Raw genomic sequence first — 12,149 nt, 5'->3', positions numbered from 1 at the left:
ACTCCTTCAGGCACTGCATGGCAAGAAAGACTGATGTAATGGTGTCGGCTGCATGTTTTATAGCCCTGACGACCTGATGTCATGGAAGAAGGGACAGCAACCGATGCAGGACCCAAGACTTTGTTAATCAGGCCGACTGATGGCAACCTGCAAGCAGATTACCCAAATGTAATGACCGCAACAATGAAACACGAAGAACATCAGACACAACAGCCCAAAGTAATTTAACTCTTAAGATTTCCTGCAGAAATCTGCCCACAAGAAGAGTTTTACGGCACAAGGACAGAATATCACACACTACAAAGGAGACAAAAATGTTCAATAAATGTGGCAACAGGGAAAGAACAAACGTGGCACATTTCATTTATTTTACACTACAGAAACTAGTTTAACAGCTGAAGAAATGTAGTACTCGCAACCTGCGTTCCAGTAAACCAAGGCAAGGAATAACCAAGGTGGTCATCTTCAAGCTTCACATCAACAACCATCAACAATTTGCCTAGAAAATACAAGACTGCAAACAGGACTGTTTCCAATGTCTCCTAAGTTGTCATGTAAGTTAAGAAATACAGAGTGAAATGAATTTACTAAAAATTCAAGACACCAACTGCTGCAGTTCACTGCAGTCATGCATTCTTTAGCCCTTCTTGGAAAATCATTCCAGTGCAATTAAGCTTCATATAGCTGCTTCAGTAAAGCAAAACAGCTCCATTAGTGTTTTAGTGGCTGTCAAGCAATTTAAACTACTACTAATCTATTTTAGAAAAATTTAAGCAGATTATGCAGACCTTAAGGTGTTGAGCAACATTCAAATGTTTAAAAACTGGGGAAGGACGGGACCTTAAAAAAAAGGAAAGTCTGCATGTTGTTTTTCCAAGCTCATCAGGAGAATTAGGCACATGATTTCCTCAGAGCTGCACTCCATCACAAAATCTGTAGAGCATGGTGCACCTCATTTTAATCATTAAACTTAGTACAGTACTCCAGATGTGATGTTGTCTAAACAGACAGGAAATAATCATTTTATCATTCTAACCTGCAGAACAGGAAATCGTTAAAGAGCTTATTACCTTCAAACATCAATGCTACCAGCAACGTCAATGAATAAACAGGTACTTAAACTGACACATTACGTTTTTTGCAACCTGTACTGAACCTGCAAACAGATTACTACCCAGAATGAGAAGCATGAAATTTGGGTAAAACACAGGGCTAATTTTAAATTTCTGACATGAAAACACAATAACTCACTAAAATGACTACTAAAATGAGCTTTCCATCTGATTCAGTAAGGATGCAATAAGGTTTCAGGAGCATACCTGAAGCTGGCTGATCTGCGTTTCGTAAGCAGCAACTTTTTCCTCAAGAATCCTTTTCTGTTCTTCGTCTTGCTGCTGCAATTCAGATTTCTCATTCAGTTCTTTAGTAAGTCTGCTACAATCTTGACGCAGTTTAGCCATCTCAGCATTTTGCCTGTGAATTGTGACAGATGTAAGTACTAGGCATAACACTGTGCAGCTAACATGACACTATCACATGAAAAAAGAAAACGGCATGAAGAGTTCAGGCTCACTAGACAATTTAACCAAACACTAAAGCACAGCAGCTTAGAGAGCTCTATAAGAAGATTAAAGGATTTACCAAGTTACTGCAGATGCTTACAACTACTAACTTATGCAAGTCAAAGATGGAATGGGGTGACTGGGCAGACCCATCATAGAAAATGGGTCCTCGTCAAATGTTGTCCTTCTCGATCGACGAATTCCATCTTTGGTATTCCCGACACGGCCAGCTTCCAGCCATTCGTCAGTTCTTGCCGACGCATGATCTAAGTCTCCCCAGAATATAAGTATATATATATCTTTCTTCATATAAGATGTCATTAAAGCAATATTATATATATAAATATATGCATATATATTCAAGCACACAATAGGAGGATAACCTAAATTAGGTTGTATATATAGGTATTAGCCACATATCCATTACCAAGAGGGCCACCAGGAGGAAAACTGAAAAAAGGAGGGTAAGCATGTAAAACATGTACATTTAAGTGGTGCTTTACAAAACTGTACTATAGTCATAGGTACATACTACCATCAATCAAGCTGTAGGCCTGAATCAATGTCCTACAGCACCAGCGGGTACATTTTGTGTGGAACTGCATACTTTCAGTTGGAATGAGCAACACATATGTCAGGCAACACACAGTTGCCCAAAGCCCTGCTCTGGGCACAGGGAGAACAGGTATGCACAGAACTCCTGCAAGGCATGCTGCAAAATATCTTTTTGGTAGGAACTCCTGAGGAAGGCTGCGTGGGTAGGTGTGGCCCCGAACTCCCAGGATCTGATACGTAGGGGGTGGATTTGGAAGATGGTCCTGTGAACAAAATCGTATGCAGCCTGATAGGAGTGTGGCTGTCTGTCAGTGGCAGTGTTCGAGCCATAAAATAGGTGACACAAAAGTTGTAGGAGCTCCTACAAGGTTTTGAACTGTCCAGTTGAAAGTAGCTGTTCTAAGGATGTCTGTTTGTTCTGGCTAGAACTTCCCTCTTTGTTTTGAAGAGTGGTTTAAAGCTACCCTGATACCACTCTTTGTGCATAAATGTTGACCTGGTTCAAGGTCCACCTTAGAGGATTACCTGGATTGGAGGGCTGCCTTGCTGGATAAATTACCAGGTCCAATGATGAAAGGGCTGAGGTAATGGGCCAGGCTTGTAGCTGTTTTCCAGGAGAATGGGAGCAAATCCGAGGAGGGGCTGCTGTCAAAGGGACAAGGAGGCAAATGGTAGTAAGATCCCAGGCTGCAACTGAGAGGCAGCTAAATTGGTCCAAGGTTCGTGTAATTTCAAAGGAACTGTCTGTTTGTTGCAATGGAGATCTTAATTTCGGATCCGTTGAATTGGTGTCTGTCTGGTTGTGAGATGAGAGAATGGTGGAAAATGAAAAAATGGAGAAATGCAGCTGGCTTGGATGGATGAAAACTGAGGAAAATGAATTCAGTTTCTAGGTCCAGCTCTTTTTCTCATTGTAGAAACCGCAGCCATTTCAGTTTTCTACTGTTTCTAGTGAGCAAACTTCTGGCCTTTTTCTACCGTTAAGCAGAATGACGGCCCATTTTCTCTTTGCAGAATGATGTCTGTCCAGGTGCCCCACCAGAATCCATGCCACTTAGATTCTGAATGTGGGAAGGAATAGTTGAAGAGTTTTGTAGTTTTGCTGAGTCAGCAGAAGAGGTTTTTTGTTGCAGCTGCAGAGAGAGTTTGGCATAGGCTGGTAGAGTGGGTACCAGTGCTGAGGTAGAGGCCAGCATTAGAGCAATATCTTCGGTTCTCAGTATCTTGCTTTCAGCTGTCTCTTGGGAAGTGGGACAAAGCAGAGGTGGGGAAAGTCTTGGGCTCTCCATGCCTGGAGCACCTTGGGCAGAAAAGAGGCCTGAAGGCCTTTTGGATGAAAGGTCCTTGTCCAGGGAATTTCAAGTCCACCCTCCCTGCCCAGGCTTAAGAGAAATGATTCCTGGCCTTTTTCAATTGATTATCTTTGTTGGGACCTGAGGATGAGGGATGATCTTGCAAGTGCCCTGAGGGATTTCTCTGGCCTGAGTCTGCACTACGTGTTTTCCACTTGGATTTGTTACTTCTCTTGAAGTTCGATTTGCAATGTTCAAGCTAAGTTCCAAAGTGTCATGCCCAAGTTCTGCACATGTTCCTCCTTGTTTTCCAAAGTATTGTTCATCTGTGGTGTTGTCTGCACTCCTCATGTGTTTATGTGTTGTTGTACAGGTCCTTTGTGGTGTATTCTGCATTTATCACTCTTTGATGCAGGAGGTCTTGAAGGTGGTAATTGCATTCCCTTTGGGACATTTTGCTTGCTTTGCCCTGAAGGTCATGTTTTTTCCTTTGCATTGCCCTGACCTGACCTTCCCTGCATGTGATGACCTTGAGGCTTGCAGAATGGGGAGACCTGTGTGATGAGCTTGATTTGCTTGACATGCACCATGCCAATTTTGTTTGCTTGCTTTGCTTGGCTTGGGTTATTCATTGAATTTGTGTTAAGGGGAATTATTGGTATTACCCACACCATTCCTATATGTGTGAGGGCACATGGTTTTAAAAGAACACAAGATGCTCATATGCAACTTTGCACATGGATTAAGATGCCATGCCTCCCAGAGCCTGCAGGATTTTCCTGCAAGTTTTTCCTTTGCAATTTGCTGGTATTTTTAAGTAGTAATATTGTTAGAGTGTTTTTGTTGCCCTTGTTTTCCGTCAAAGTATTTTCTGGGGTGTTTGTGTCCCTGATTTCTTGTTTGATTGTATTTCTCTTATATCAGCAACCGTTCCTGGATTTCTGAAGTTGATTGTGTATGTGTGCTTGCTGTCCTAAGTATGCCCAAAGCAGATGTCCAAAAAGCTCCTGCTTTGGATCCCTTTGAAGTCTGCAGTAGAAATAACGATGCCGAAATATTCAGTAGGCGAAGTGGATGACAGGCCTTAAGCCAGTGGGCAATGCAGAGAATTGATGCAATGATGAAATATAAAGAAGAAGGAGGTAGAAATTGAGAAATTGTCTGATTATCTGCAAGAAATATGCCTCTTGATGTTGCTTACCAGCCTTCTTGAGGTCCAATGTTACCAGCCAACCAATAATGTGAGCATCTTGAAGAAGCCCATGCTGAAAGAAGCTGCTATAATTTGCAATGTAGGAATTTTGATGTCTCCAGAATGTTCCTTGTGGGGCACCAGTCCAGTCGGTTCCTAAAGTTGGTACTTGTTCCTCGTGAGACCTTACCCTTGATGAATAGCCATGTCCATTGCTACTGAAATTGGTTTTTGTCCTTCTACCATTGAATTGCTTTTTGAATTTGATTGTCCTCTATTTTTGGCTGTCCTCTCAATTTGGCATTGTGTAAATTTGGATACAGTGTGAAAATGAAATCTGTAGCCTCTGTTTATAATGTCCAGGAATAATTTGTCTGTTGTGATAATATGCCAGTTTCTGTCCCCTAATGCCAGCTTTCCTCCCAGGAGGAAGCTAAGGAGGGCCTGTATTGGTTTACTGCCTCTTGGTTTTGCTTCCTGTATTGTATTGCCATTGTCTGCCTCCTTATATGATTTGGTGATTGTCCTTGAGTTTGCCTCTGGCCTCCTTGATCCTCTTTGGTGTCCTCACCTCTTTGGACCTCTTTGGGTCTTTTAGAAGGCCACTCTGTTAAACGAAAAGGTTGTACCTGTAGAAAAGGAAAGACCTTTTGATTGGATTTAGCTTTTTTCTTCCATTTAGCCAGTTATCTCCTTTTTAGCTTAGTTTCCTCAACATTAGTACTTTTCAAAGGAGCATCTAGTAGTTTAGCTTTAACAAGGAGCAGCTCAAGCTGTAGGCTTTTATACTACTTAATGACTGATCAGCTAAATGCCAGCTCCCTAGCTGATCTCGTCTACATCAGTAACTCATGCTAAGGTGTGCTCACTCACCAGTGCTTGCACTATGCATCATTTGTGCAATTCCTTCCATCATTGCTTGCAATTCCTGAGACAATTATTTCAAATTGTGATAACATGGTTTGCTGAATTTGATAACATGAAACTAATGATATTTAAGCATATGAAAAGCATAATTTATTTTGTATACCTGGTTAGTGTGGCTTTGGTATACTCTTTTTCCCCCTGGATTCTAGTTCTTTAAGGCTGTTGGAAGGTAGTGGATTCTGTGGCTTTGAGAAATGGTTAAGCAGGATTTGAGGAAAGGGTTTTTGAAAGGGAAATGAAAGAGATTTGAGAAGTTGGTTGTACCTTGGTACCTTGGTAGGACCAGGAGGCAAGGATCAGGGATTGATCATGAGACAAGAGTAAGACACATCAAGTAGTAAACATCCAGGAGGAGAGGTATAGCAGGAGGTGCATAGAGGTCAGAAGAATCAAGCCTTTTCTGATTCAGAAAGTCCTGGCCTTCCCAACGGAAGTGTTCCCCCCAATCCCTCAAAATCCCCAAAGGCTTTCCCAAAAAAAACCCTCTGGGGGGTGGACTGAGGAATGGACTGTTCTTCATCAGAATCTCTATAAGGAGTCACAGTGAGTGTTCCTACACTGAGATTCTGGAGGAGAAAATGGAGTTCTGTTCAGAGATCTTCATCTTCCTCTCCTGGGGGTCTCTGTCTGAACCTTGGGGAACCCCTGATGAGTAATTAAAGCCTCAGCTCATCTTTTTTGGGCATTTTTTTTTAGGCATGGCCTGGGGGATGGGCCCTGAACAACAGGCCTCTGATTTGGACTTAGTAAGGCCCTTTAATGGGGCCTTAATGGAAAAGGAAGACAGAGAGGTGGAAGTGGACCCCTCCAGTGAAGGAGGCTGTCCATTAGTGAGTCAACACGTGAGGTGGGTATTGGGTGTAAGGGCCTGCGTACCTGGCGGTCCGTTACTCGCTGGTAGTCCAAGACTGAAGAGGCGTAGTCAGGGAAGGCATCCATGCCCCCATGGAGAATCACTGATGTGCAGCCTGTTTGACCATGTGCAGAGGGTTTCAGTGAGGGTTTGGCTGCGGCATCATCCTTCCTTTGTAGGTCACATTTTGACAAAAGCGGTTTTCTGAGTTGGTAGGCATTGTTTTTATACACTAAAATAATTAATAAATAATGTTGGGCGACGCTTTACCGGCCATTTAATATTACGTTCACTGAAAGTCACGCGAAGCGACCAGAGAGCGTGGTCTGGTCTGGCCTAAACAGTATGCAGAGGGAATGGAAAAAATTATGCTGCATTATTGTTCCCACTTCCCACAAATTTAAAACTTTGTGACACATCGTCTGAGGCAAGAAAAGTTTCCAAAAGGAACTTAGCTAAAGTAAAGAAGACTTTTTGAAACGGTTTTTAGCAGATTAGGCTGGCGCACCCCGCACTTGCCGGCTGCTTTCTGCCGCAAAAAGGCACAGAAAGACTGAAGAATATGGCGCCGGCCGTGTCTTATATACCCCGTCGCGACTGAAAGGGGAGCAAAAACCGGACAACAGACCTAGACTTTGGAACTGGCTGATCGAGATTCAGGGACTGACGGCAGAGAACCCATATGTGATTACTGCAGCTGTATGCACGATGAACATCCAGCAAAACACTTGAGCTTTAGCAAATCTCCACTTCTCTCTCATGCTGAAGAATACTGTGAACTGCACTCAGAAGTTTTCAGACAAATGTTTGATCATTAATTTATATAAAAATAAATAATCCTAAGTGAATTTCAGTCAAGGTTGTTACCCTACATCACCGCTATATCAGGACAGATCATACTTACCCTTTCTGTAATCATGTGAAGACAAATCTGTCACAGGAAAACAATGAAATGGTTAACAGTTGATTTGTCATCAAGGCCTGCATCTGCAAAATCCTTCTTGCAGATGTAACTGGCACCAAGCTGGTCTTCCAGGACAGAAAACTTGAGTGACACTGGGGCTGCTGGCTCGAAAGGGTCCAAGGTTAGCAACACCAGGGCACAGTTAAAGTTCCAAGGGGGGAAGGAATACCCTTTTAGGTGGCCAGTGGTAAATCATGCCATTAGGATCTGCTTGACCAATGTCTCCCCCTTCAGAGAAGAGACCAGTGAGATGCAAGATATAGTGGAAGCCTGCACCCTTACAGTGGATAAGAGATCTTACAAAAGCAAGACAGAACAGTTGTGTAAAATCTTACCATAACAGTAGATGTCCTGTTCACTTGTGCAGTATTCATCACCTCTGGGATCTCCTGCCAAGGACAGCCCAACACCAGCAAGCATACTAAAAGGCTTTATTACCTGGGGAGCACTGTATGTCAGACATATGCTCACTGTGCAAACATAAGGCATAACGGTGATGTACGTATACTCTCAACTTAGAACTGAAGTGCCTGAAGAAAACTAGGACCCCGAGTGGAAAGCAGGACATGCACATCCAGAAAAAGGAAGGAATAAAGAGGAGAGATACCTCTTGGCCAGTACCAAAAATATTATCCATGCAAAAGGAAGACAAAGAGGGGATAAAAGGGAGTGAGTGAATACTGCAGCAGTGAAAAGGACATCTGCTGTTATGGTAAGATTTTACACAACTGCACATCACTTTTGCAGTATTGATCACCTCTGGGAGAATAAAAAGCTAAAATGAAGGCAGGGTGGAGGAAGACAAGGAACAGCCCTCCACAAACCCACGAAGGATAGCCTTGGTAAAACCTGCCTTGACTCTGGAAATGACATCCAGTCTGTAATGTTTTTGTGAATGTGTGAACCAGACCAAGTAGCAGCTTCAAAGATGGAGTGGATGGCCAAGCCTTTAAAGAAAGTCCCCAAAGAGGCCACTACTGTAGTAGAATGAGCCCTCACGGAAGCAGCCAACTGCTTACCATGAAAAGAATAACAGAAATAAATGACCTTAGAAATCTTGTAAAGATAAGCAAGTCATTTATATATGGAAAAAAGTGAATACCCTGTAGCCAGCAATGAGCTGTAACTGGAGCTAGACACCTTGTGAACACTCGTACCTTTTGGACTATCCACGGCACCAAGACAGAGAACTGTTAATGAGATCCAGACACAAAACCTTAAGAAATGTCTGAAGTCTGGATGAACAGGGTTGTGAAGAACAGGTGGAAACAAATGAGTCTGATCTGGAGGGAAGAGGAATGACACATTGGTAAGGAGGAATTTCCACCCACTGCCATCTGTAACCCTGGATGTATGATTTGCAGAATCCAGTTGTCTTACGCAATCTGTTTCCAAAGAGAAAAGTAGAAATTCCAACTTTCTAGAAGAAAAAAAGGGGCGGAGGAGTGTGTCACAAGGTCTCTAGAGCAGTCAAACTTACTGGACTGTCCTTTGTTTTTTGGGGGGGGTTAAGACTTCTCTTTGGAACCCCCTTGCCATTTCCTTTTAAACATCTGCTTAATCTGTTTTGCCAAGATTAAATGAGAAGTTAAGATAATGTCTTAGACAATTTGGAAAACAAGGGCCTACAAAATCACAGATATTCCCTTGATCAGTTTGTTCCTTTTATCATACTTTTAATCACCTCTGCAGCAGAGGGGCCAAACACTAATCTCTCTCCAAGGGAGAATTTAAAATCTTACTTTTATCATCAGGGAGGTAAAGAGAATGCAGCCATGCAAACCTCCTTAAAACAGTATGCGAACCTCCTTAAAACAGTATGCGAACCTCCTTAAAACAGTATAGCCTTGGAAAAGTATCAACAGGGTCATACACACACTGAAATCAATTAGTAACTTAGTTTCTTCTGCTGCACAGGTCATTTAAAGCAGATTTTTCCTCATAAGAAAAAAATGCAGATAAAACATTTCTTATACCTTCACAATTTATCAGAACACACTAACAAACGAGCCTGACCATTCAAAATTTTGAAAATCAAATTTGCAGAAGTATACACTTTTTTCTCATACCTATCAAATTTCCCATCCTTATCAGAAAGAGTAGGACCGGACTTAGCTAGCAGCAGTGGGGTCAACACAAGTTACAGCTGACTGTGTTTGGAATAGTGTATAAAATTAAAAACCAAGGAACTTTACACATTCTAACTGCTTCTTAGGAGCAGCTGGCTGACTATTAGGAAAACACAGGCAGTAACACCCACACATCCTCTAAAGACGACAGGACAGGATGAATGGATATGTGTTTTGGAAAAGCCTTCTGTAACAACTCGCAGTATTTTCGGAGGGACTGAGAAACCTCAGGGTGTTCTCCCACTGACAATACTGGCACAGTCTAGCAATAGTCTCAGAGAAAGAGAAACCCTCTCATGGAGAATAAGACATTGAACTCTCCTCTGAGTCTGAATCAGAAATCTGAGGAGAAAAAAATGCATCTGTCCCTACTTCTTCCTGTTCAGATTCAGTATCTTGAATCTCTTCAAGAAATGACGCATCCCTCCTTTTACCAGAAACTACAAGAAGGAGCAACAGCCTGAGTAAACTACTCCTATACAAACAAATTTGAGGAGGAGTAGATGCATGCTTGGTTTTCCGTTTTCTTTTGAAAGGAAAATATGGTGAACTGCATTACTAAAGGCAACACCTACATCCTCAAGTATGGACGTAGCATTATAACAGGGAAACTTTCCCAACTCACTCCACTTGGACCAACAAGAGTCTCTCTCACCCACTGCATGGACTCCAACAGCTGAAGAGGACGTGGCTAATCCCTGTTCCACAGGGGCTGTAGATGTCACACTAGAGGGATCTGGAGGTAAAATATGAATGGACTGAGGTACAACAAATGGCCACAGCAGAGTTACCCACCAAGCCATGATGGCAAAGGCTGTTGCTTAACTTTCTTTCTGTAACTGGGAAGGAGAACAGACCATGGGGCCAGTAGTCTGTTCCACAGTCAAGCCAAAACTGGTGCATCTTTCCCATGGAAGACAAGCAGCAACTGCAGGTAAACTACCAGTCTATAAAAGTGTTTTTCTTCTTCTTTTAATAAAGAAAATTACGCAGTAAAAAGGCCTTTACAAAAACAAACACTTTCTGTACAGAAAATAAGTTTTCAGTTAGTTTACACTACTTTTAAACTGGAAGAAAAAAAATTCAGTGTTTAAAAGTACATTACAGAAGTTTTTTTCCCCAAAGGGAATTTAAATGCCCAGCAAAAAAACGCACAAGCAGACCATTGATCCTCAAAAGCCACAGAAGAGTGTACTCTGAAGGGCTTCATTCCCAAACTTGTCTAAGCTCAGCTCAAGCTGCCCGACAGATTGGGAAGGCGGAAGGGGCCTTGAAGCTTTGATAGTTGGCTGACTGATGTACCCTTATCAGGATACAACACATATAGCTAAGGCTACTGCAGCAGTGATCAATATTATGAACACAATTATATGCAGTCTTCCAGGAGGATAGCTGGAAAGAAGCCTTATTGTTGCAGTGACCATTCCTCAAAGTGATCTACAACTATACTGTGTTCTTCCTGGCGGAGGGGTCATGGTAACAGTAAATTATAACATGACAGTTGCATCCCAACAAGTACTGACATACTCAACAGTGGTGGGAAATCACACAATCCTTTGTAGCACAGCCAAATCAAAGCAAGATCTGTCCTTAAAGTGTGCGTCCAACTTGTAGTGCTCACTAAAGTTGGGGACCATGTGGCAGCTTCTAAAATAACTTGTATAGAAGCATTTCTGAACTATGTTGCTGTCCATCATTCTTCACCCATGCTAACACAAGCTTAAAAATTAAGGTTCTTTTTGTTGGAATAAACTGGAACCATGCACAATAAGTGTTGCAGAAATCACAGCGGCAGAGCAGTAAGAATACTTCAGTGCAGAATCTCACACCAAGGCTAACATGGCAGGTTTAAAACAAAGGGAAAATCAGAGCTAAAAAGGCAACAGAAGGTGCTTTTCTGAATGAACAAGAAATGTAAAATTAACATTTAATAGTATCCAATGTGCCGGTCTTACTTTTCAGGCATCTCCTGATGGGATAAACAGAAGCTATAGGTGTGCTACAAAGTCTATGAAGGACAAGGGCTACTCTGCTCTACAGGTTTCCATGTCCTGTACCACAGATTTTTTTTTAAACCAGAAAAAAACACCTTTTTTAAATTTATCAAGTAGGACATAGATAATCATACATTTATATAAATGGAAACAAGCATATTGACATCATTTTAGTTGCAAACATACATCATTTATAATCATTCCAGTCACTGTCAGTCAAATATTACATAGCTTATTCAAATCCTGCCTTCTTTTAAACCTGGTTCCTCCCATGTATGTATTGTTCCCACAATTCACATGTTTTCTACTTAATTTGCTCCTACCCTTTTCTAAAGATCCCAGTTCCAGTTGCTTTACCTCTATTATATTCACTACTTCTAGTAAAGTTGGTTTAGACTTTAATTTCCATTTTCTAGTTTGTTTGTCTTTTCAGCTTTTCCCGGTTAGGGGTTGCCACAGCGGAACTCCAGTCCGCTAATGACTGGCAGTCGATTTTTTTTATGGTGCAGAGTTGCCAGCCCGACACCCAACCTTCAGCAAAGGCACGCCCATTCACGCATGTCTTTCGGAGGCCACTCAACCACGGGGAGGACATGCAGACTCCACACAGAAGGCACTCCAGCCGAGAATCGAACAGGAGAACCTCTTGCTGTGAGGCAACAACGCTACCGTTGTACCACT

The 12,149-nt window shown here is 42.1% G+C and overlaps 1 protein-coding gene across 1 annotated transcript in view; it reads right to left on the bottom strand.

Moving 5' to 3' along the window:
- RRBP1 (ribosome binding protein 1) overlaps positions 1–12,149 on the bottom strand; it is a gene marked incomplete in the record, with an annotated part of 1,023,325 nt that overhangs the window by 628,588 nt on the left and 382,588 nt on the right. Inside the window, 1 exon segment of the mRNA XM_044056904.1 lies at positions 1,320–1,473. Coding sequence (XP_043912839.1) covers positions 1,320–1,473 — 154 coding nt within the window.

Source organism: Protopterus annectens, chromosome 1.part2 (assembly GCF_019279795.1).
Source record: "Protopterus annectens isolate FY-2018-M chromosome 1.part2, PAN1.0, whole genome shotgun sequence".
NCBI classification, from domain to species: Eukaryota; Metazoa; Chordata; order Ceratodontiformes; family Protopteridae; genus Protopterus; species Protopterus annectens.
This window is presented reverse-complemented; position numbering and strand designations above follow the sequence as displayed.